Below are 25,953 nucleotides of genomic sequence, written 5' to 3'. Positions count from 1 at the left end.
TTTATTCACTTTTATCCTAGCCAGTTTGCTAGGATTAGTTTTCCTTACATGGTTATTCCTTACAGCAAAACTTAATTCTATGTTCTGTATTTCACAGCACTAGCTCCTCAGAGCTTGGGTAAACACATCACCTGGAGGATTGGCTGTTTTCCTGTAAAATTGTGCTATGGTTCTGAATGAACAAGCAGACTCCAGAAGTCCACTGTACAGCCTGGCTGACTTCGTTAGCATCTAAAATTCAAAGTTCAAAAAGGCTTTTAGACAATGACATTAAGCACAAGCTTAGTGTGAGACTGGTATTTAATAGCCTTGCCAAACTGGGGAAAGGTCTTTTGGCCTCTGTAGGGTTGAGATTTCACCCTGAGAAAAAACCTGTACATAGGACACTGTAAATCATACTGCACCTTCTGTCAGCCCCTTCCCATCTTGAGAGGCGGGCGCTTACTATCACTTCGCTGGAGCTGAACGAATGCAGAGAGGCAGTCCAGCTGGAATGCAAATAATACGGCTAAAGCAGGGGAAAAGGGGCTAGCTGCTTTACAAACTGGGAGCCTAACCGCCCATATGCTGATCTAAGGGTGCCATCAGCTTAAGGTGAGCTAATAGAGCTTCAAAACACCAGGACCAGTGGGCAAAAGACAGCATTTCCTGCTTATCTGCTTAATGTGGGATAAGTTGACCTTGAAGCTTTTAGAACAGGGAGATAAAATAAAAGCAGGTAACTCAGTCGCTGAATTAGCAAAACGGCTGCACCATTCTGGCAATGTTGTAGGTTACATCAGTAAAGTACTCTCATCTCTACCTCACAGAAATCAGATAGTGATCCATCACATTATTACAAAGGTAAAGCTATAAAAGAAAGAGTGAAACTAATATTATACCTATATAGTTCAGTAAAAAGGCCACAGAGGCTATTTTCTGTAATGAGGTATTTTACATCATCTAGGCACAGTGGGCAAAACCCATAACTAATGTGGCTAAATAGAGCAAACCTTCACTACAAGGTGCCTGTGGTGATATTCCAAATATAACTTTCATGCCTGATATGCAATTTAGGTGCATTGATCCACTAAAGCAACACAAAAAATCCTACCTATACCCTCTTAGCATCTCTCTATGTGATAGATGGCACACAAGTAAGGTGTGCCTGCACAGATCCCCAGCAGCATGTGAACAAAATCCGAAGTACAATCTAAAGATATAGCATGCCAAGTGAAGCTATATTATCTGTGGGTGAGACAGAGCTAACTCAGTGTGCTGACTTTTATGGCATTGCTGCTTCATGCCATACTGGATCAGAGCACAAGCCTACCTGTGCCGGAGATCCACCGGTCAGCTATTCTCCAAACACATACATTCTGACAAAAGTTTATTTAGGTGCCTGCAGTCGTACTGCCAAACATATTTAGAGGTAGTCCTCCTGGGAAAAGTGTATAGGACCACTTTCATTCATTCATTGCTTTTTGTTCTTCAGGTTAGAGTTTCACTGTATGCAATTCCTGCATGCTGAAATCCTCTAATAGGTTTCTCTTCAGAAAGACAAGACTTTCTGAAGTCAGGTCTGGAGCTGTAAGTTGTTGCCATCCATAATGAAAGGACTGCAAAACACCTCTGAAAGGAATGTCTTTCTTTTAATTAAAGGTGTTTCTCTTAAGGTCATATATAGTCAAATCCTAAACTGCCAGTCAGAAGTAAGCGTGACTAGATTACATTATTCATTGCAGTATGCCCATTACAAAGTGGTGTGATGGTAGTCAGGTGGTAATGTGGTACATTAGGCTCAGTATTGTGGCCAGAAGAGGCTCACATGGTGATTGCAATCTAGCACGATGTTATGGTTGGTGATACTGTTGTTTAGAAAATCCCCAGGGAAAGTGTTGTTTTCACAAAGTGTACTGAGATTCTGCTGTGAAATAATTAGAAAAGCATGACTGACTTTTTCATTTCGTATCCTCTCTTATTTATGTATGGTTTTCTGAAGAAACTACAGTGTTATTATTTTGAATGTTTTTTTGCTGAAATTAGCAAACTGAATCCTTGTTTTGAAAAGATATTTCCACACACACACACACCCCACCACCCCACGGAAAACTATCTTTATGGAATTCATTACTTTATTGACTGTGTTTATTTCCAGTCATGACAGAGTTTCTCATAGCATACAATCAGTGTTGGGATTTGTATTTAATTGTAATTTTCCTATGTTAAATACCTTTAAAATCTGTCTGGTTAATTCTATCCAAATGTAGAATAAGGATGAGATTTACCATGTTCAACACCTCCAGCAGTCACAAAGAATCACCTTGCCTGCAGATATTTGTCCCGTTAAAGTGTTTGCACTACTCTGGATGTTCCAAGTCATACTTCAGTTCAGGAATTCCCCTCTTATTACTTATTTTTATTTACATAAAACTTAAATGGACCAGGTAATAATTGACATATAAAATTATTGACTTCTGAAAAACCCTGACCAGTGAAGGTCACTTGATGCCAGCAAACCGAGGCACTGAAACTGCATCCTGAAAATGTTGCATTTATAAATGTATTTAGTGTACCTATGTACAAATGAAAATAAAATTTAATTCTTTGCATCCTTATTAATTTTTCAGCTGTCAACATTAATGATCCATAGTCTAATCTTAACACAATGCTTTTTGTTTGATTTGGTTCATTGTTTTAGCTCCAGAAGTGTTCCAGGCCTTTATGGATGGAGGTCCAGGATATTCGTACCCAGTAGACTGGTGGTCACTAGGAATTACTGCATATGAATTACTGAGGGGCTGGGTAAGAATGATGGGGTTTATTGTTATTTGACACATCCACTGACATAAGTCCCAAAGCTTGCAGTGCCCCTGAAGGCACCCTTCATGATAAAATTTGAAGCTCAGGTCAGGAATGCTGTCCTGGGTCTTTCCCAGCTGGAAACGTTCTTGGGAAAGTTTCACCTCACTCTTTATTATGAAAGTTTGCCCAAGTTTGGCTAAGGAATGGCCTCATATTTTAATGGCTTCTCCACAGTGCTGAACTGGAAACAATGGCATTTTTTAACAAATAGAAGTTGAGTTTCTTCAGGTTTTATTATATCTTTGATTCTCTTGGCTAATACCTTAAAAGAGCTAAAGTAATATCGTAAGATGTTTGGCCCAGCTACAGAAAATTCTTCTCTGCCAGCACACTTGTTACTTGTCTTATCAATTATGTGAATAAGCTTAATAAATAATCTTCCTGAGCATGGTCAAATATCACAGAAGATAATAGAAAATTCTTTTCCATTTTGGTTTAAAGGACAGAAGTTGATTGCTTAAATATTTACTATTCCCTATGGAAAACAGTAATTTAAATACTGTTTCAAGGTAATGATGTAACTAAAGTAGCTGATTTATTTTTAGATTTTTAATTCCTATTTTGGAAAGAGGATTTTACTGCATTGTATTATGCTGGTTTTAAAGAAGGAGTATTTATTATCATATGACACTAAAAAACCTTTGCAATTTTTCTCTACCATCATTCTCAAAAATTACTAAGTTTTTAAGCTGACATTCTTCCCAGGATGGAAAATTTTAACCTGAACAATTAAGGTCTGGCAGTGTTAAGCATAATATATTCTCAACCCTAGTCACATATGGTAGTAGTAGCTGCACATATAATAAATTAAAAGAACATCCTGCTGGTTTTCTATCAACCTTTTCACCAATTAATGTCTCTAAGAAAGCAGCAGAATGAATAGATGTGTAAGGAATGCTGAGCTCCCAAGACTAATCACAAAAGATCACTCTAATGTGACAAAGTCACTTTAGCATATGAAAAATTATATGGAATGGTATCCATTTGTCAAGATCCATACAGTCTTTTCTGAGTAAGTCTATCTGGCTACAGACAAAACAAAATTGAGACAGAATAAATTTATTTATTTTTTATTTAAATAAAAACATTGCCATCTGTCCATGCTCCAGTCGACCAAGCCAGCTGCTTGTTTTCTCCTGAAGAGCAGCTCTTGCCCCCTGAGCAAGCCAGAGGGTGGCTTGGAAGCCAATGCCTTTGTATGGACTAGGAAAAGATGTATTATTTCTTGAATTGTATTTCTAAATTTTTTCGAGTCAAGAGAAGGCCTAAACTGACAGAAGTGATACAAGAACAAGAGCAGTAGCAGCAGGTTGAGGAAACATGTTTAGTCCAAGCCATGTTGCTGTCTGCAACAACTCCGAGCTCCAAAGCTTCATTTGCTGCAGCAGACCTTTGCAGATGGCTGCAAAGAAGCAGCTTGCGTGTTCAAGGCTGCAAGCTAAACCTGCAAGCAGGCAGCCCCCTCTTCCTCCACACTCTCACAGCACTTTTTTCAGCGGTGAGAAGAGATCCCCATTGCTACGGAGCAGATGGGTAGGTGCTCTGTGCAGCCCACCTGCTCCTGCTGCAGTGCTCCTGGGGAAAGAGGAGGGTGTTGCACTGGGCAGTGCCACCTGGAAATAGGGCTTTCTGCAGCTGGAGCACGGTGCATGCTAGTGCATGGGGGAGGCAGCAGGGAAAGAAGGAAGGAGCATTAGAAATGAGAAGCATCAGAAATTTCGATCATTTTCAACTTTTAAGCTATGGACAGTGTATAACACTGCCTGCCTGAAAGCTAAGTAAAAATGAGTTGCTTTTTATTGAGCTGAATTTTTGTTTTTATTTGCCTCTGTTGCTATGAGATGGAAGAGTCCTCAGAGGAGGCCCAGGGTGCTCAAGGCACTGCAGCCATCTTCATGCCTTGCTCTCTACTGCCAGGAGGCCAAGACAACATGCTGCTGGAAACAGGGCTGTAGCTACAGGTTGCATCCAGTACAGAACTGCATGGACCACTTTTTGGTTACCCACTGTAGTGCTAGCATTTCTTAATATGTCGCAAGCAGATTTCTCTCCTTAGCCAGCTGCTAATAAAAGACCTAGCAAGAAAAAAGTAAATTCATAAAGCTTTGCATCAAAAATAGATCATTTCCCCAAGTCCATGGAATTAAACCATGCAAACCATGACATGTCAGTCTGTTCCTTAGACAACTGCTTAAAATATTGTAACTGTATATACCATGCCCTCAACAGAGACAAGGTGAAGGAAAGAGGTGGTAGGTGGGATTCTTGGACTCTGGCTTTCACTGTAATGTGAACGGTTTACAACAAACTTTGGTAAAACATCACGAACAAGAATAAAACAGATAATTTTTTTCCTTTTCCACAAAATAAACCAGAAGGGATCTGACCTTTGAGCGGACCAAATAGTTGAAAAACGTAGGAGATATAGGTGTGAAGGACCTCAAAAGACCAAGCTTACAGTGGCCATTTGTAATTCAAATTAGCTAACAGCAATATTAAAAATCTCTGCAAAACTCAAAAAAATCAAGACTGAAGAATGCTAATGATCTTTAAAATAAGGTAAGTTTGTAAGGATTTTCCAGTGAGGGAAAAAGCATGGGCAGAAACATCCTTAACAAAAAAATGTAACAATTCATTATTCCTTAAAGTTGCTATTTTTAGAGATAATTCACCCTTTCCAACAATTGATGTAAATTCTGGCTTAGTGTTTATATTGGTCACATCATTGTATCATGTCTAAATCAGCAGTAGGTTACTTCTTGGCAACAGACAGAATGTTAACCTTTTAGTTTTAATAGCTCTTATACGGCAGCATTAGCACAGGTAGGAAAAAGCCTATGACAGACTATTCCCAATTAGAGTTTTGAACTCGATTCAAGAAAATATATTTATTTAGAGCAGGCATTTAGGTCCTGTTGAATTCGTATGGACATGATATAGCTAAATGGCAACAGACTAACTGAATGTGAATCAAAGCAAAAAGATTTAAGCAATCCTTGGATTTATTATTAGAACATTGCAATGCCTTGGAATGTACTTCGTTTCATACATACGTTCAAAGTTAAACATATGCATGAATCTCTCAAAATAAGAATATTTTCTGGGCCTTTATGCAGAGTAGCTCCAATTCACTATCAGATTAGATAACTAACACCTAGAAATATTCTTAAATTGTAATCTTGTACCAGTACATGCTAGCAAATTCAACAGAAGATTCAGTTCTTGTTGAAGTAATGAGTGTCTGCCCTTCGCTGTTGAAGATATTGGATTAGAAGGTAACTCCATGTTGTGTATGAATTATGATGCATCAATTTGAGCATTGCTGCTATGATGGCATTTGGCTGAAGATCTCTTATCACATATTACATATTTGTCACTTGCTGGGTACAATTTAATTCATAAACAATCCACACTTGTGTACCATTGTAACAACTTGCTTCACAAATACAAGTCTTTAAAAAATACATGCAAAATAATTAATAAGAATATAAATGTATATGTAGCACCTTTATTTTCAATAGTAGTACCTTTCAATATGTAGTACCTTTATCATTTAATAAAAGATAAATCACGGCAACTTTTATGAACAAAGCGCTGTGAAGCCTGGGACTTCAGCTATAGAAGAATTTAGGTACTGCAAACACAGGACAGCAGGTCCACATAATGAGTTAATTTTAGATATCAAAAAAGGAAAAGGAGAAGGGTTGGGATTTGGATCCTACTTTTTTACTGTTGTTCTTACACAGATTTTTGTAAGGATTTTTAAAATTTCTCTTTCTACTACTCAGTAAAATCAGTATGACAAAGCTCTCTCCAGCCACCACTTTTCAATTTTGTCAGTTTAGATCACAGGAACATTCTAGTACAATCTGTAAAAAATAGTAAATAATCCACCTTTCACATAGAATGCCCCAGGAACAAAATTATTCAGCCATCTCATTTCAAGTGATGCTTCTTTTCATGAGAGAAAAATCTGCAGAGGAAATGCATCTATGAGTAATTACATTCATTACAACCAAAGAAAAGCACTCACGCAAAGAAAGATTAGCCTCAAAATCATTATAAGATGTTTTGGTGGTTTTGATATTTCCAATGTAAACAATACTGAGCTCAGGGAAATAAGAATTGTCTGCACTCTTTTATCCATTCTTGCTGACTTGATATTGATTTAACTTTATCCCAGAGGCCCTATGAAATTCATTCAGCCACCCCCATTGATGAGATACTCAACATGTTCAAGATAGAAAGAGTTCACTACTCATCTGTCTGGTGCAAGGGCATGACAGCACTACTGAAAAAGGTAAGAACAAACAACCACCTTCTGTCTTCCATCCTTTTCCAGAAGCCCCTCTAACAATGCAGAGGCATCAGGCAAGCACACATGTTAGGTAGTCAAAATGTCAAGGATAAGAGAGCGGTGCTTATTCCTAGAGTTTTCTGAATGTGAGTGGTGCAGTATTTCCTCTTGAGAAGCTGGATTATTCTTGGGCTTAGACTCAGGCTTTTCATGGCCTCAAAGACATAGAAATCGAGTATTTCTGTTTATTTTAAAACTGATTCATTAGTGATTGCAAAACTTTGAGGTTCAATAATTCCCACTCTGTGCCCTGCCTCCATTCTCTCCAGCCCTGGTTGTGCATGTGGGAGTGGGAAGGACCACTCTGCCCTCTGGGTTTCTGCTACAGTTTCCATCCAGGGAGCTTAGAAATGAAAAAGGCTGTATCTCTCCCTGTCCCATGTTGCTACAGTTGCAACAACAGCCGTTGAGCCACTTTGCTGTAAATGTCACTAAGCTGCAAGAGAGGGTTCTTTTCTGAATGCATTGTGACACTGGAAATGGCCTTCTTCCTGGAACCTCAGGTTTTTGTTTGGTTTAAATTTCTGGCCACATTGAAGGATTTTCTGCCTCTCAGGTGTTTCAGATCATCAGTACTGAATATTTGAGCACAGAAGATCAATTTCTTTTGCAGCAATAAGCAATCTATTTTTCATAGATGGAGCAATGAGGTGGTTCATTTTAATTGCTGCCAGGATGCTCAGTGTAACTGTATCTTCCAATAAATTAAAGACTAAACACAAATGGTTGGGTGGCATTGAACTCTGATGTTTCATGTGGCTTGGCCTCTTGTGTGTTTGTAAATAGACTTTTGTTGCTAATACATTTATACAGTTCATGCCTGCAACAGCCATCTGGTGGCAATTAAATTCTATTCATATCCTATGAGTTACTACTTATCTATTTTTAGATTGGGACTTTTAGGAGCTGTTATAACATTCCCTAGCCATTTTCTTACTCAAAATTTTGTATCATACAATTTCTGTGTGTGATACATTCACTCTTTTATATGGCATCCAGTCCCTTAGAAAATGCCTTGTGCTTGATCACAGCTCCTCACTAAGGACCCAGAATGCCGCCTTTCCAGCCTTGCAGACATACAAAGCTCTCCATACCTAGCTGATGTCAACTGGGATGCTGTTCTAGAGAAAGCTGTGACCCCAGGCTTTGTTCCTAACGTAAGTTGATATTCCAGGTGAACTGTGTTTGCAAATGCTGGTTTTAATTATCACTGCTGGTTTACTTGTTTATGCTTGCATTCATTGCTCTTCAGTGATTTACTTCTCACAGAAGCTTTACTTTGGATTCTAGGTGCATTTACTCAGTCACAGCTAAGGGAAAATTTGATCCATTTCATTAGATCACAACAAAAACTAATTAACCTTGGTTTGTTTGTTTTTTCCCCTTTCAACTAAAAAACATTTTCCAGACTTTGCGTTTCAGCTGTTAGATCAAATGATTGTCAGAGTTAATTCTGAGCCAAAGAATACCAAAGCTGCTACTCCGAAAGTTAGGCATCTGAATAACATTTGCAAAACCTTAATAATATACAAGTGTGCTGTTCCTTTTTCACTTAAAAAATACTGTTGCAAAAGACTGACCTATTTCCTTTGTGACAGTTTGCTACACTAAAACATTCAGATTCTGTGAGGGATTCTGGTTGTTTCTTTTTTACTGTTGTTCCTTTTTGTTGGTATTTTCTGGATATTTCCATTTTTATCATTTGTAAGTTAAATGGATTGGAGGGACATGAATAAAAAGTAACGACTGTATTAGCATGTTTCTCTTCTTTGTTCAGTTATATTTGTACCATAATTCTTCACCAAACAATACATTTGTAGCACACCAAGGTTTGTTTATATTCTTTTTTAATGCAACTGTAAATAAAGATGAGGAAGGGGGAATAGCTAGACCTTGTCCTCATCCAGGTGCACACCAGAGTTCTTGCCAAATCTGATGAGGACAGGATCCAGCCCTGCAGAAGCTGAGGGTGAGAAGGTATTGCCTAGTGGAGCAGAGGCAGCCAGGTGGGTTGCCCAGGGCTGGCAGTGTTTGCTGTGCTTCTTGGCACCTGACCAGAGCCTTTCCTGGAAGCTATATCCTGCAGAAGAAAGCTATGGGTGGGTAAGCAGGGCCTCCCTCAGGGAGCTTGGGAAAGAACCAGGAATACAACAGGTAACTAGCATGACAGATGAAGAGAAAGGCAGCCCCCTCTTAGGCACTTCAGACTATTGTTCACCAGGGCTGAAATTCCTTCCTTTCACATTGTGGCTGAATGATGGTGCCAGGTGAAAGCTTGAGAGGTGAATGTTATATCTGCCAAACCACGGTCAGGACCCCTTCCCTTCCACTCAATGTCCCTGCAGCTGGAATAACTGCTATGCCATGCCAGGCCTTCCCCTATGCTCTCCTAAGTTGCTACCCTAAGCAAAGCACTGCAGAGCAAAGCTTCTCCCTGGCCCAGTGGACTGTGAACTCTGTTCTCCTGATGGCGTCTATCTACAAGATGAATGGAAACTGAGATATCGGAGGTGTGGCCCAACTCCTTCTCAGACAAAAATCAACATTAACTGGACCTCCTACTCCTACAAGAAAGTTCAGTCCACAGCTGTCAGCATGCAGGAGATTTCACAACCCTGCTCTGTATTTTAAAAGAGGGATGCAGTTCCCCATACCCAAAGGTACAACATACATGGGATCCAGGAGAGTCCCAGACTTCACAGAGACTACTCATGCATAAGTACATGTCTTAGGGCTTAAAAGACAAGAGGGAGGACTTCAACTTGCTTCAGCAGAACTGGTTACTGAAGCCCGCCTACGGCAAGTCTTAGCTCTGCTCCTGTTCCTGCTCCAGAGTTTTCCTTTCCCCAGATGTCTCAGTCTCATCCTTGCTCCCACTCAAGCCTGAATTCCTAGGGCCGTACCATCCATCGTAACTCTGCTCCTGAGGGTTGGACTCAAGCCAGCCTTAGTCCAGGAGTGTATAGCTAACCAATGCAACATGTGCCACCTTGTGAAGCCTGCCTCCTAAGGAATGATGTATGGCAGCTTGGCTGTAGTAACAGGACCTAATAAAGGGGCTGAGAGATTTCCGCATCCATCTGGCTTACGCTCAGCCTGCCCAGGGCTGGGGCATATGTGTGTGATGGTCTGCATCTGGCCAGAGACAAGCAACCTTAACGTCTTAATTCAGAGTTCTTGTGTGGCTGTTTGCTTCTTTACACCTGGATTTAGGTTGTTTTGAGGGTACCTTACTCCTGAGAGAGTATAGGTAAGTTCCCTGACTTCTTAAGGATGGTGAAAAAAGTAATTTTAAATGTAATTTCAGAAGCAGTTGTGGAACTTATGTGCCTGGTACTCTTCTATTAGCCAAGTGGCCTGTTCTGTGCCTGATGTTGAGAAAGATGAATGTGATGGAAGTTGAGAAAAGAGGAAGTCCTCTTAAAATGTCTGCCATTAAACATGTGTCCAAAGATAGCTATTCTTTTCACATTTGGATTCACCTTACTTGTGTCTTGGCAGGAATCTGAATATTGGAGGGAAATCTGTAATATTGGAGGCAAAATAATATTCTACATTTAAAAGAAAATAGGATTAAAAAGTTACATTTATCTACTCAGATTAATCTGAAAGTCCCACCACAAGTTCTACCAGACACTTCAGAACAGAGGCTGATATTGCAGGCCATGTTCCACCCGGCTGATCAGGTGTATTAGGAAAAACAGTGAGATGGTGAGAATCAAAACATCTTTTCTAGCACAACACTTCTTTTTATAGTAAATTTTATTGTTTCATGATGCCAAGTTTGGCCATGCATTTTCCAAGAACTTTTTTCTTTGTTGCACCAGCAAAAACCTTCACTGATTAACTGGGGCCACACAACAAAACATTTCTTGGTTTTCAGGCTTTGTTGAGAGAGTGAATTGGGGCCAACATACAGTGATATGGGGAGAATTTTATAAATGTTGACAGCTTACTGTCAGGAGCTTGCCTGCAGAAGGCAGGCAAGATGGCATGTGAGAGGCCTGTGGTAGGAAGGTCCCATAATTTAATTTCTCACTCGTAGTTTGATTCCATAAACATTGTTCTTACTTAACTAGTATGTATATTTCTGTATGGTTTAGATAGTTTCTTTATATTCAGCTTGGAGTCATAAATTGCTAGTGCTTTTCTTTGTATTCTTACATATTTGATAAAGGAAGCAAGAAATTATTTAAACGTAATTTTAAAAGCTTCATTTTTAAAGCTTCAGAATTAATGTGACAAATTTATTCAGACAAATTAATTTCAGACAAATCCTAAAATTGTACATGCTCAGGATAGGAACTGATATTGATCAAGCATAAAGAATTATTCATTTATGAATAAATATAAATAAGCTATAAACCTCCATTAATAAAAAGCAAACTAATTTTACTAAACCTGACTGGATGGTATGCAGGAAAAGGCATCAGACAGCTTAATACTGTACTTTAAGTATACAGACTTTGCTAGGAATCAAAATGATGAAGAGTGTCTCTAAATTAAATGTTTTGTTGTAAGACACCACACGTTATAAAAGTTTCTGATGTGATTTTATTGCTTAGTGGCTTTGGTTACTAAATAATATCTGCCATTCATACGTATGACTTATCTTAGTACTTCCACCTTGATGGTGACAATGGTGCGATTGAACTCTCAGCAGTCCCAGAGGAAAACAGGCTGCTTTTAAGATCTTCCACCACACAATTCAAATTGTTTGCAATTGTTTTAAAAATGCTTTGAAAGAATGAGAAGAAAGGAAGTCATGTCATTCTGATCACAAGAGCAGCAAAAGACTAATCCAGTAATTAGGATGCCAAGTCGTGTGTCCTGGTTTCAGGGTGACTTTTTAAAAATGTATTGGGGTCAGCTGAGACATAGATTTTCTGGCCATACCCTAGCCCTTATCGCTAAATAGGAGAGGAAAAGTTCTTTGTAAATGCTGTCATGAGGTGGCTTTACTGCACTAATGAATAGAATTAAAAGAACTCCTCAAGGCATAAATGTTGCTCCTGTAAACTTCTATGCTGAAAAGACCTGAAAGAATCAAGAACCTGAAAAGAATTAAGGAAGAATCTGAAAAAGAACCAAGGAAGGAAATGACCATATAGTAATGGTGTTTCCAACCATCCTGCTTAAAAAAGAACTTCCTGATACAACCAAGAATCTCAAGATTTGGTTCAAGCATCACAAATCAATATAAAAATGAAGAATCCAGGATATTTAAGTAATGTAAGTAACGGGTAAGAAAAAGCATAATAGATGGGATAAAACAGAAAAAGCCTAATTGGAATGAAGCATGTGATTGGGAAAAACCAGCACTGACTCACCAAGGGCAAATCGTGCTTGATGAACCCAGTTGCCTTCTATGACAAAGTAACCTGCTCAGCTGATGTGGGGCAAGTGGTGGACATTGTCTACCTGGATTTCTCCAAGGCTTTTGATACAGTTTCCCACTGCCTCCTCATAGAGAAACTGATGTGTTGTGGTGTAAAAAAGTGGTCTGTGCGGTGGGTGGGGGAACTGGCTGACAGGCTGCATGCAGAGGGTGGGGGTAAATAGCTCTTTTTAAAACTGCCAAGTGGGGTCCCCCAAAGATTGCTATTGGGCCCAATGCTGTTTAATGACTACCTAAGTGATCTGGATGATGGGAATCAAGTGTACCCTGATGAAATTTGCTGATGATACCAGACTGAGTAGGCAAGTGGACACTTCAAAAGGGAGAGCCACCTTGCAGGAAGACCTAGATAGCCTGGAAGAGTGGGCTAACAAGAACCTTATGAATTTCAACAAGGACAAACATAAGGTCTTGCACCTTGGAAAACATAATCCAGGAGTGCAGCATGGGATGGGATCTGCTCAGCTGGGGAGCAGCTCTGTGGAAAGGGACCTGGGAGTCCTGGTAGACAGCAAGATCAATATTACTGAACAGTGTGCTGCTGTGGCAAAGAAATCCAACAGGATACTGGACTGCATCAAGGGCCTCACCAGCAGAGATAAAGAAGTCATTATCCCACACAGTGCTTGTCAGGCCACACCTGGAATACTGTGTTCAGTTTTGGTCTGCACTATGCTAAAAAAGGCACGGACAGGCTGGAGGAGGCCCAGAGAAGGGCCACAAATGTGTACAAAGGACTGGGAAGCCTGCCATGGGAGGAAAGGCTGAGGGAACTGGGTTTGTTTAACCTTAGAGAAAGAAGGCTTAGGGGGAGACCTGTTACCATATTTCATTATTTAAAGAGTGGCTACAAAGAAGATGGAGACTCCCTTTTTAAAAGGAGTCACATGGAAAAGATGAGGGGTAATGGGTACAGTTATTCCTAGGGAGATTCCGATTGAACACAAGAGGAAAATTTTTCACAATGAGAACCATCAGCCGTTGCAATAATCTCCCCAGGGAGGTGGTGGATTCCCCAACTTTAGATACTTTTAAGATTCATCTGGACAGGGTGCTGAGTCATCTTGTCTAGACTGTGCTTTTGCCCAGAAAGCTTGGACCAGATGATCATTGAGGTCCCTTCCAACCTGTATTCTATGATTCTACGAAACATTTTTTTATATATAAATGCTGCTAACCAAAAAAGGCCTGCTCCTTCCTGTGTTAGCATGGACAGGAGCTATGCAACTGAATCTACCTGCAACTCTTCAGAAAATCAGATTTTAACAAGTAATGTCTTACAGCTACTCCCCATCCCTCCTGCACTATTGCAGTTGCCATTTATGTTCTACAGCACTAACTGATATTCTGATGAAGACCTTAGGCCAAATTAATCTCTCTCATTGGGGTGATGTAATTGTAGTTGCTGTAGGAATACATCTGTGTATAACTAGGAAAAGGATCTAACTCTTCATAATTGCTTTATAATACGATTTTTATCTTACCTCCCTTATTTAAACTTCGAGCATCACTTCAGGTCTAAAAAGACAGTTTTCATTTTATAGATTTGGTTGGGAAACTGGGTCATTATTAATGCTATTAACATTTCCCAGGCAAACTAAAAAAAAACCACAATGATGCTTCAAAGAGTAACTTTGAATCCTTTTGTACCAGAAAGGAAGACTGAACTGTGATCCTACATTTGAACTTGAAGAAATGATTTTAGAGTCCAAGCCTCTCCACAAAAAGAAAAAGCGACTTGCCAAAAACAAATCGAAAGATGGAGCTAAGGAAACCTGCCCACTGGTAAGTTGGAGAGTGGCTGCAGTCAGTGACGTTTCACTTACAGTCTTCAATAGGCAAACTCAGTTAAGTTCAGTTTTCTTGTGTCTGAAAAGAGTTAACTTTATGTCTGTCATTTTACATAGAACATAAACCATCTCCAAAGCAAGATAAAAAGCAACCATTTGTTTCATTCAAATAGTAACGACATGTTTAAGTTGTAATCATTTTTAAGATTCTCACAGATGCTCATTTAAAGTATGAAAAAGTGTTGCCAGTTGGCAAATACGCCTACCACACATGGACAGAGAGTTACAAGGAGTATTTAACAACTGCTAGTACCAAAAATGAAAAGTAGGCTGTGAAAAGCTCGTTATTTATAAATGTTTAAAGCTGTCTCTTGCAGTCTTCATTAATGTGTCCCATGTAGAAAGACTCATTGTAGAAAAAAAATCTAAACTGAGAAGATTAAGAAATAAACATTTTCCAGACTTGAGTTTTTATTGCAGTGAGATTTTATAAATTCTGTTGCTACTCCTAATGATTTTTTGAATGCTCATGCAAACTGTTCTTAGAGCTATCGCCTTAGAAATCCTCAGAAATTATTTGTCGAGAACTTCTTCAAAAGAAAGAAAGACTGATTGTGCTATCACGGTCCCCAAAACACCTTTTGATAATATCCCTTCATAAACCTTTTTGTTCAGTATTGTTTCTCCTGTTGTGATTTTGGTCTATGATTTTCCATGTTTTTTAATCAACTTATTCATGCTGTTTTTTAAAGAACGTACACCTGCAGCAGTGCTTGGAAACTGTTAGGAAAGAATTCATCATATTCAACAGAGAGAAGTAAGTACATTTCTTAATGCCTGTTTAGCATTCACTACTGAAATTAATTTGAGAACTTTTTTTTCTTTTCCTCCCAGTGTAAGGAAAAGTGATTAATGATCACAACAGCAAGGGCTAAAAGGCTGGTTTTCCATTGATTTCTTCCTCTTACAGTCTCTGGTGTGATGGTTTTGTCTTTCTTCCATCTTTGAAAGCAAGCAGAAATGCTTGTGATGGGAGTATGTTAGAGAGATAAGGTAAATGTCACTGACGCTCTCCAGACAAACTGTTAGCAATTAAGAAAAGGGAATACAATACAAGGAGCTGCTTTTTCAGGACTTGAACAAAACCAAGAAAAGTGATAACTCATGAAATTTTGCTGATATGAACTTCAGTGTGCTGACTTGAAAATGCTATTCATACTTCACCACAATAAAGAAGTTTATTTCAATATTAGTTATTTCAACAAAGATAAATATTAAAACTACATCAGACATACAAGGAAATGCTTCATAGTCTGCGTCAGCCAGAATTCATAGAAACACAAGTCTGAATCCCAAGCATGTCAATAACCTACCTGGTCCAATTAATACACTGCATTTCACATAATTTACTGTGTTTGAGTTGCAGCCATTATGGACCTGTTTGTATTAATGGATATAGCTCTTAACAGGGAGTTGTTCATATCTCTGGTCAAATTATTGCATTTCATTCAATATATTCAGTGGTTTTATTTGACCTAATTGTATCTGCAATTTTTTCTAATGGATTTGTGAAATGTTAAAATTTGATTAAAAAGACTATCTTGCTTAATGCTTATAATGCAGGTAATTACTGTCTTCTGTAATTAAAACTGGGAAAGGTATTGTCAACTTTACACAGTTGACATGATGTCAAGAAGGAAATTACGCCATGGATAATCCTATTTTTCCTTTTACAATCCATGGGATATGTCTATGCCCAGTACTGAATGCTCACAGAAACTACAGTGAGGACTTAAAATGAGAAAAAAAAAAAAAAAAGGTCTAACAGATTCTTCGTTATTTTGCACAATCTCTAGCACAAGAGAGCCATATGTTTATGTAAAAGCCATAAACAAGAAAAGCCAGACCAAGTCAGCTCACAAAAGATTTTCAGAATGGTCTTGGTTGTCTTCTCTGAATCAGTTTTGGTATCAATGAAGTAGGGAATGCCTGAACCTTGTAGAAATTTTATTAGTCCACAAAAATCAAAATAAGTAAGACTGTAATAACAAGATTAGATAAAGATTACATTGATAAATCAATTTATTGTGTTTTCAAGAAGTTGTTTGTACAACTAGTTCATTTCCAGATATGACTTGCTCACCTACTTGGGAGTCACATATATCAAGGAAACCCAGTATACATCAGTTTCTGAAAGATAAAATAAAATACCAGATTTTGTAAAACATTTCCAAAATCTGATTGTTTGTGTTCACTAGCATTGAACAATTTCTTTTGACATAATTTTACTGTATTATTCTTGAACATTTTTTAGCAGTGCATAGGAAATTTTTTTTGTTTCATATTGCACAACTACAGTAACAACACAAGCTATAAAGGACTCTGAGAGGCTGCTGAGAGATCAAGGAGACTTTTAAATGGAGTACAAGTAAAATGGAAATGAAAGATAAAAACATGTATTTCATTCAGAACAGCATGTGTTTTGGTCATTGCTTCATTGGCTTTGACACGGTAAAGGAAAAATATTTAGTCTAGACCTACAACAGATCCTGCACTGTCTAAAGCTAGATCACAATCATTTCTTGTTTAAATTGTATTAGAGCTAAAGAAGGACTTGGAGAGAATTCTGTAATACTTTTGAAAGACAAGAATGCTAGTAAGAAGGGAAGCAGAGGTTGAATTTGTGAAGTGCAAAGTGAATTCAAGTTAATGGGAACAGAAGAAGAGTAATAACAGACACAGATACTATCATACCGGAGAGAAGAGGCTACATAGTGCACACCAATATACTGGTAGTTCACAGTATAATTCACGGTGATTTTCCTTAGACCTTTCTGTGCCCTCAAGGCTGTATCTACAGGGTGAGGTTGTGTTTACATAAATTTCCAAAGCCATATGGCCAATCAAGTTCTTAGGAATTCTCATCAGCTACAGATGCTGAAAGATGTGAACTGTTCCTACGAGCTCAATATGCAATGATATGTGATCGTACCATCAGGTGAGGTGTCAATCCCAAGCAGGGGTTTAAATCAGTCTCAGATTGATGCAGCCAGATATTTCGATATTCCTCCATGTTCCTCTACATAGAACAGAATTGCTTATATAGTCTAGCTATTTGAAAATTTCTGCATGCTTCCCTAGAAATTCATTGTATTAATCTACAAAAATGTACAGGTTTTTTGTGATTTAAGCCTTCTGCTCAGTTTACTTCAGTGGCACAGTACACTACATAAACCCTATGAAACTCTGAATCAAAAAATTGGCCCATCTTTCAAGGGAAAAGATGAGAATATCAAAACTAAAAAAAAAAAATATTTCTGACATTTGTGACTGAGCAAGATGAATTCAAGTCGTAATGTGTAGCTGAGTGCAATGTTAACCATCCCAGTTCCACAACATTTTGTAATCCAGTACTTGTAAAATATCTATGATATATATATATATATATATATATGATATAAATCTGCTTTTATTGAATATATTGATGATACTTCCAGACTGGGACTCTTTTTTCACTATATATCTTTCATTCTGCAACAGGTACTCTAAATCTTAAAATATGGTATATTTATTTTCTTCCCAAGGAGCTTGGAAGACTACCAGAAACTCTTATATTGCAAATGGATGGGGGTGATAGGTAAAGAAAATGCTTACTAAGCTAGAAATAATTAAAAAATAATTGAAAAGACTGAATGAAGTAACTTAATAGTTTAAGTTAATGCTGGCAAAGACAGAATGTGCACATTTTCACTTTTCTATTACTTTCTGCAGTTAAGTAATTAGCAACTGCTATTTATAGGAACATTTTAAGCAAGATGAGTGCATGAGGAAGACAGTTCATTTTCTCTAAGCCAAGCTTTCAAGTGAGTAGGTTCAGTTAAAAAGGCTGATATTTTTCCAGATGGCTTTACCAGCAGCATTCAGGCAACATACCTTCTCAGTAAGTCTTACATTGTCCTTGAATGCAATTTGTTTGCTTGGGCTATAGTTTAACTATGTATCTGATATCTATGGTTTGAACTGTTATGAGATAGGATGAAAGACATAAAGAATTAAAAAGAAATAGATTGTTGTATATAGTCAAAGAGATGCAGAATGATAGAACAAATGTGTTTTGTTAAAAAAGGAATCAGGAAAGGACCTGGATCCATGATATTAGCTGTTTTCCTTATGTATTGGATTTAACGGTAGGAGTTCCCTGGACAAGGAAGTGTAGTCAGTAACTGAGTAACAAAAGTTAGATTTGTATACACTCACACACTCCTGATCACACAGTATCTTCTGTTGCTACTATTCAGAATTCACTGGGGAGATGAGGAGGAATGGAGTGAAGATCAACAACTCCCAGTTTGTAGAAAAAGCCAGAAAACAACCCTACCAAACAAAGAATTTTTCCAGACATGAAATGAAACCATTTTCCTGAGATTTATATAAGTGCAAAAGACTGTCCTGTGTACTAAAAAAGGCAGTTATAAAGTCCAGGTGTAGTTTTGTGCTTCAGTTTAGCTAGGCATGTTTTCATTGTTGTTAATCCTATAAAATGGGCTGGGAAATCTGTGAAATCTGCAGAGAATACTGCTTTCATGTGTGCGAAATAGACACTGAATGTTTCAAAGTCCGTCTGTGATCCGAGTCAACAGTTGTTCCTATGAAACACCATTTCTTCTAATAAAAGGATTAAGCAAAACTGAATCTGGGCCATGCTCATCTTCCACCCCCAATGCAATTTCCTCTTGGGACACACATATACAATTCCAAATAATGTAACAGCAGACCAGGAGGAGCTTTAGGGATGCGCAACATTCATGGATTAAAAATACTTTCTACTCCATGTAAAATGGCTAAGCTGTTCTGAAGAGGTAGTTTTACACCTTCATCTTCATTTGTGCAGAAAAATGTTAAGCATCCAGAATGAAATCTCTTAGACTGTGAGCAGATTTTATGTTGATTTTATTTTTCCAGTGCTTCAGATACAGAGTAGCTGAAGTGTCACTAGATGGAAGGCTTTATTCTTATTAACATCGATATTTCAGTGGATGTGACCTACAAATTAAAATACTGTGTGTCTTTTTATAAGACACGGTTGTATGTCAACTGTCCACATTGACATTATCCTCCAGTACCTTTAACAGAGGGTTCTTGCCATCCTGATCCAAAGAAAAATAACGTGGGAAAATCCTTTTACAGTCCAAGTTTGAATGTGGTGCAGGAAATGTTTTCTGTTCTCCTTAAGAGTGTCAGTAAAATAACTTACTTAGTTTTGAACACATAAACAAAATAAATTGTGATCTAGAAATGGTCCACGCACTGGGTCTTAGCTGGAGAATATGATCTGAAGTTGATTTCAGGGATTTGTTTGGCTCCTTTGGGTAACAAATGATTTTTTTTCTGCTTTTCAATCTATTTCTGCAGATATATGCTTTATTATATCTAGAAATGCAGCAACAAACATTCTGCAGTATGTGAATTGTAATCCCATAGACCTACCAGCAATTTTTCAAGAACTCGATCTCATTTAGAAGCTGTAGGCTATATTTTCAGGTTTTTGTGGGGGAAAGAAAGATTCTACAAAGTCACATTTCATTCTCGGCTTTACTAAAAAACTGAGCACAGATTAGTTTGCTATTTTTGTGCTGTTACCACTGAACAAATCTTCACCTACCTCTACATCTGTTTATGAATGTCCAAAACCTGAAATAGCCAAAAATGAAGAAATAACTTCAATATTTGGATGTAGTGGAATCATATTTCTTACTCTTTATGGTTCCTGAGCCTCCTCTTCTCCCTAAAGATGTCTTTAAGATTAAAGAGGTGAGCAAACAAAGAACAGAGGAGAAAACAAGAAATACTTGCTCCTCCAGCACAATAATCCTTCAGTTAGATGCTTCACAATCTTTTCCTCAAAATTATCACCATGCTAATGAATGTAAAATCATACAGCCACCTTTTACTGAATAAAACATGTATTTCATATATCCAATGTACATGAAAATGGGTTAGAATTTTGCAAAACTAGTTTAATAAATGTAATAGAGCAATAAGCAAAATATCCATATTTTAACAATCCTAGTGGAAATTTTCAAAAATCTACTGATGATTTTGAAGTTGGAGGGGTTTTTACTTAAGTTCCCATTGATCTGAACATGCTTGTCTCTTTCTTAAGCTAGTGGTACAACTTATTTCTCTTCCCAGTGTTTGCTCAGTACAACCACACTAAAAAAATTCTGCCACAAATTGAAGCAGTCAGATGGTTGCTGCACCTTCGCCTCTCTTTTCCTACTATAATTCCTGCTGTTTGTCCATACCTAGTTCTTTCCTAAAAGGTAATGTACAGCTCTAGGTGAACAGACATCTCTCTGTTCCCAGAATAAACAGCAAAAGTTGAGGGAACATATTTTAAGCAGAGTAAGAAGCTTAAAATCCTGTCTGATTTTGTTCATATCATACGATAAAAGTTTACTTAACTTTCTCTGCATTTTTTACAAGATCAAATTTATTATCTCTCTCTTTGTAGTTCTTTTTCTTTCATTTCAATTGTCTTTTCAGATTCAAATCCAGAGTCCCTGAGTATTCTCTTTCATTTTGGTTGGATTGGAATTGAATATTCATAATGATTTGCAGTATACCTTATTGAATGTACTTTTCTTAGTATTTTATGTCACTTAGTGTCTCTGAAGATATTTATATTATCATAATCCCCATGATATCTGAATGCTTTTTGGGTAAGATTACAGCACAACATTTCTTTTCTTGCCACTTCTGCTGACCTTAATTCAGTTTAAATCTATATCTTTCTGAGTATTTCAAGTGGTTATACTGGTCTTTGCTGATCTTCTTCTTGTCCCTTTTGTAATGAATATGTCTGCTTTTTGAGATTGCTCCTGCAATCTCACCTAATTAGAAAAATGCCTTTCTGAATGTGATTAAATCTGGTTTGTTTGGGGGCACTAATAACAGCTTCTTGGTCACACAGGCCCTTACACTTGCATCTTTGATTCCTGCTCATGATTACTGGTTTAAGATTACCAGTCCAAATGTCACTATTATCTTAGTGAGTCAAGCAGCCTAAAGATTTGGGCATAGCAGGTCCAAGCCAGTAATTTTTATGTAGGCATAAATTCAAAATCACTTTTTTTGAGAAAGAGTGGTCATACAAAAGCCATTTTTTCAACAATGTGTTCTCTTCACAGTTTCACAGGGGGCTAATGAGTATCTGGAACCTCATTTTCAAAGCCTTCCATGAAAAATAAGCATAGTTTTCCCAAGCAAGTAATAATATCATTGTAGTGGCTACACTTCACCAAATGGACATCCAAATTTACAATGAAAGTTCGTGTCAGGGTACATATATCAGAGTATTCTCTGTGCCAAAACATGGTCCTGGAAGGATCAGGATAACAGATGAAGAACCTCAGCACTGTAGGCCAGCAATTTACAGAAAACTGAACACAAACACACCTCAGAGAAACTGATCAAAAGTCAGTTCAGAAGGAGAGAAAAGAAAAATCTTCCTTTGCACATCCCAGACTTTGGAAAGGAACCAAAACTGTATGATTCTAAGCACCATACAAGATATTTTTTTTTTTTTTAAATAGATTACATGGGACACATCATATCTATGATAAATGAAGGCTGCATAACAGGTCATTCAGTGACCACAGGGGATTACCTTCATGAGTCCTCTTCATCTCTCTTCATGTCTTTACTAGCATAAACTCTCACTTGTTGCAAGTCTCCATAAATTGAGTTATGAAGACTGAACTCTTCATCCTGGTTTAGAAAACTATTTCGGGGCCAGCTGCTGAAGCTATGCAGAAACAAGCCAGTAATGATACATTATTATTGCCAGTCATTTTGATACTTTGTGTATCTGTTGAATATATTCATAAATGAGTTGGAAAGGGAAGTGAATGGTTAGGTGACAAAGCCCACTTATGATGCCAGAGTAGTCAAAACTAAATCTGATTGCAAAGAGCTGCAGTAAGTAATGATGGTCATGGTTCCGAGTTACAGCATAATAAGAAGATGGCAGCTGAAATTCAGTTCTGATAAATGTAAATAAGTTAGGAAGAAAATAATTTAAACTTTACCTTTATGGCAACAGATTAAATTATCTTCAGTTGTAAAGGAGAGATATTTTGAAAAGACTGCGGATAGCGCAATGCTTAGTGGACAACTAAAAGGTGTTAATATGCTCAAAACTGCAAAGAAAGCTATAGAGAAATGAACTTCAGGGTGTCATTGTGTGTATACAGATTTACATACACTTGCATCCTCCGTTCCATGTGCTGTTCTGCTTCCTTGTCTCAAAAAAGTTACAGAGGACTTAGAATGGTTGCAAAAAAAAAAAAAAAAAAAAAAAAAAAAAGGGATTGGCCACAGGTGTGGCATGGCTCACGCTGAAGAGTTTTAGACTTGAACTAGTTTAAACTCAGAGGCAGGCAACTGAAAAGACAGAAACTGGCTAAATAATAATATGTTATGAAACTTATTGAGAAGATGACTAAACAATGATTATTCATTCTTTCTGGTAACTCCAGGTCACAAAGTTATCAGGCTGCAGGTTTAAAAGAAAAAAAGCTATGCTTTTTAGTGCAATGCAACATGTTGCCAAGTCAATGCTTAGGATACCAAAAGATTCCAAAATGTATTAGAGAAATTAATGAAAAAAAATCAATTTAGGTCCATGAGACGTGAAACCTCTGATATACTCATTGATCTGGGGAGTCTGGAAATGTCAGTAGTGAGGAGGATATGCCACAGCAGACATTTGTCCCCATTTGCCTTGTTCTTTGACAGTGTCCACTAATGACTGAAATGGGCCACTATGAGAGATGGGAATCGCTGTTAGATGGAATGTCTGGGCGTGTGCCTGTATACTTTCTCATTGCTTTTAAGGTCTCCATCTTCATATAGAATGTTCATAATAGCACAAGGGTTGCACAGTAAAATGTGTATATGTATATGTATATGTATATGTCCTTTTTGGAAACAGGGGAAATAAAGCAGACTTACAGCAGTAAGAAAGTTAGGTTAAGATTCACATTGTCCTTTGCTGTGTTTCAGGGGACGTCAGGTACCCATCCTCTGGGAAGAACTCAGGGCTGTGAAACTCGGCTGGAGATAGTTTGCCTGTGTCCTACCTGGGGCATAATACATACTCCTGTTGTAGGTGCACCTTAGTGACCAGCCTAGACAGCTCACTGTTCAATACAGTGGCTTCTGTGGATACCTGACTCAGGTACCCACCCTCCCCATGTGTTGTACAGGGAGGTTTGGCAATTATTTAAAGGCTGTGAATTAAACAGTGTGATCACAAATGAACTGCCAGCTACACCTCCTCTGGGGGTGTCCATCCTTCAGGGAATAAAAGAGCTGCATGGTTAACTAGACTTCTTGTGAATCTAAGTTTTGGACTTTGGCAGATAAATCTTGCGTGAGGAATAGGTAGAGAGAGATGAGCCAGCAGAGAGGTCAGTGCAGGCTGTGGTTGCTCCCTGGAAACTTACAGGCTGTGATTCCTGGAAGCTGCTGCTCTGAGGGGAAGGGTAGGGCTGAACCAGCCTCTTCCCAGACACTCATTTCAATCTGAGAGTGTTTATTAAGTCCAAATAATCAGGCAGAGCCAGACTGGCTTTTGTGGTGGATTGACCCTGGTGCCCACCAAAGCCACTCCATCAATCTCCTCCTCCGCTGGGCAGCGGGGAGGAAATGTAACGAAAGGCCCGTGGGTCGAGATAAGGGCAGGGGGGTCACTCAGCCAGTACCGACAGGGGCAAAACCGACCCGACCTGGGGAAATTAGTTTAATTCATTACCTATCAAAATCAGAGTAGGATAATGAGAAATATAACCAAATCTTAAACCACCTTCCCCTCACCCCTCCGTCCTTCCCGGGCTCAGCCTCACTCCTGATGCCTCTCCCTGCTCCCCGCGGGCTCCATGGGCTGAGGGCACAGCCGGCCATGCCGTGGCCTTCACCGCGGGCTGGGGGGGAACCTCTGCTCCGGCGCCTGGAGCCCCTCCGGCCCTGCCTGCACCCACCGGGTGTCTGCGGGGCTGCTGCTCGCACACCTGCTCACTCCCCTCTGGCTGCAGTTGCTGTTGTGTACCGTTTCTTTCCCCTCCTTAAACACTTTGTCCCCTTGGTGCTACCACCGTCGCTGATGGGCTCGGCCTTGCCCAGCGGCAGGTCCATCCTGGAGCCGGCTGGCGTTGGCTCCATCGGGCATGGGGGGAGCTTCTGGCAGCTCCTCACAGCAGCCACCCCTGTAGCCCCCCACTACAAAACTTTGTCACGCAAACCCAATACAGCTTTCCACATACCCCAGTTCTTAAATTATTGACTGTATGGCTCCCATGGGAGCTGCAGTTTCAATTAGGGATATGCGACATTAAGGAAATCGGTGCTGCCATGCAAGGAGGTTGTCACACGTAATATTTCGTCACTCACCTCTGAACCACAATCATCTCAGCACCAGGGGAGAGGTGTGAAAAGCAAAGAGAAGAAATGAGATGGGATTGAATGGCCACATCCTGGTGATGGCTGACTGCCCTTTCGTCCTGTCCTGCTTTGCTGCGGTATCTGTCCCACCAGTTCACTGCCACAAAGCTGCAGACCTGTGCATCACCATCACTACAAAGGCAGCAGGCATTTCACAGGCATCACAATATGATTTGTCTTTAAATTCTGTTTGTCAGCAAAATTATGCTTGTTACTGTGATCTGCTGTCTATTACAAGCCTCTTCACTCTAACTCGTCTCTAAGATCTTCCTGCTGAGGTCCAGGGTCTCAGTGAGGGTGGCAGTGGCTGAGAATATGTTTCCAGTAAAGTATATCTAACCTTAGATGCAGATGACGACGTGTCCTTCTCCCAGTATATTTAATTTGTACTTGACCCAAAGAATCACTTTACCTTGAAACTTTCACCAGAAGAATAAAGGAAGAGGGTACTTCAAAGCAACTCCTGTGAACTCTTCTCCTGCTGACAACTGAACAAAAGGGTGAGACTGCATCCTTCAGTATACACACCAAAGGCAGGCTAGGAAATGAATGTCTTTCCTGAGAATAAGTTTTGGCCTACACTGCTGAGAAATATCTTTATTCCTGGGCAAGTCCCTGTAGTTTTTGGATTCTGGCTAACTAGAAAGAAAATTTTCTCTCTGTGGTCCCACAAAGTCTAATAAAATGATTATTTGGGAATTTCATAGCTGCTTTCCTGTTCCTTGCACATGTGGATCTGCAGACTTACCTAAACTAGAAAAACTAGTTCACATTTTAAAATGTGGCTGGACAGATATTGCTTATGATGATCCTTGTCTTGGATGGACAATAACCCATTTCTAAGAAACACCTATTTTACTAGTCTGAACATGATTTAATGTTAGTGTTGATCAGAAGTTTTAGTCTTGTTTTCTTAAATGGCTGTACATGATCTGATGTTTTCATTTATTTACCTCATGTCTTCACTCTTATTTTGCTTTATCAGTTCCCAGGCTAAACCTGAGACCTCAAGACGTTGCAGGCCAACAGACTACAGCATCCAGTATAATCTGTCACCAGAC

General features: G+C 38.8%; 1 protein-coding gene across 7 annotated transcripts in view; it reads left to right on the top strand.

Moving 5' to 3' along the window:
- STK32B (serine/threonine kinase 32B) overlaps positions 1-25,953 on the top strand; it is a 180,554-nt gene that overhangs the window by 142,845 nt on the left and 11,756 nt on the right. For 6 of the 7 annotated variants that reach the window (XM_080373475.1, XM_080373474.1, XM_080373478.1 and 3 more), the window contains 5 exons: positions 2,681-2,784; positions 7,028-7,144; positions 8,233-8,358; positions 14,253-14,384; positions 15,142-15,206. In XM_080373475.1, the coding sequence (XP_080229601.1) occupies positions 2,681-2,784; positions 7,028-7,144; positions 8,233-8,358; positions 14,253-14,384; positions 15,142-15,206 (544 nt within the window). Of the gene's footprint in view, positions 1-2,680; positions 2,785-7,027; positions 7,145-8,232; positions 8,359-14,252; positions 14,385-15,141; positions 15,207-17,929; positions 24,237-25,953 lie in introns of those variants that run through there. The other variant, XM_080373476.1, reaches the window with a different exon arrangement.

This window comes from Falco punctatus (genome assembly GCF_963210335.1).
Source record: "Falco punctatus genome assembly, chromosome: 1".
In the NCBI taxonomy this organism is placed as follows: domain Eukaryota; kingdom Metazoa; phylum Chordata; class Aves; order Falconiformes; family Falconidae; genus Falco; species Falco punctatus.
The sequence above is the reverse complement of the archived record's forward strand: the minus strand, read 5'-3'. Positions and strand labels throughout refer to the sequence as shown.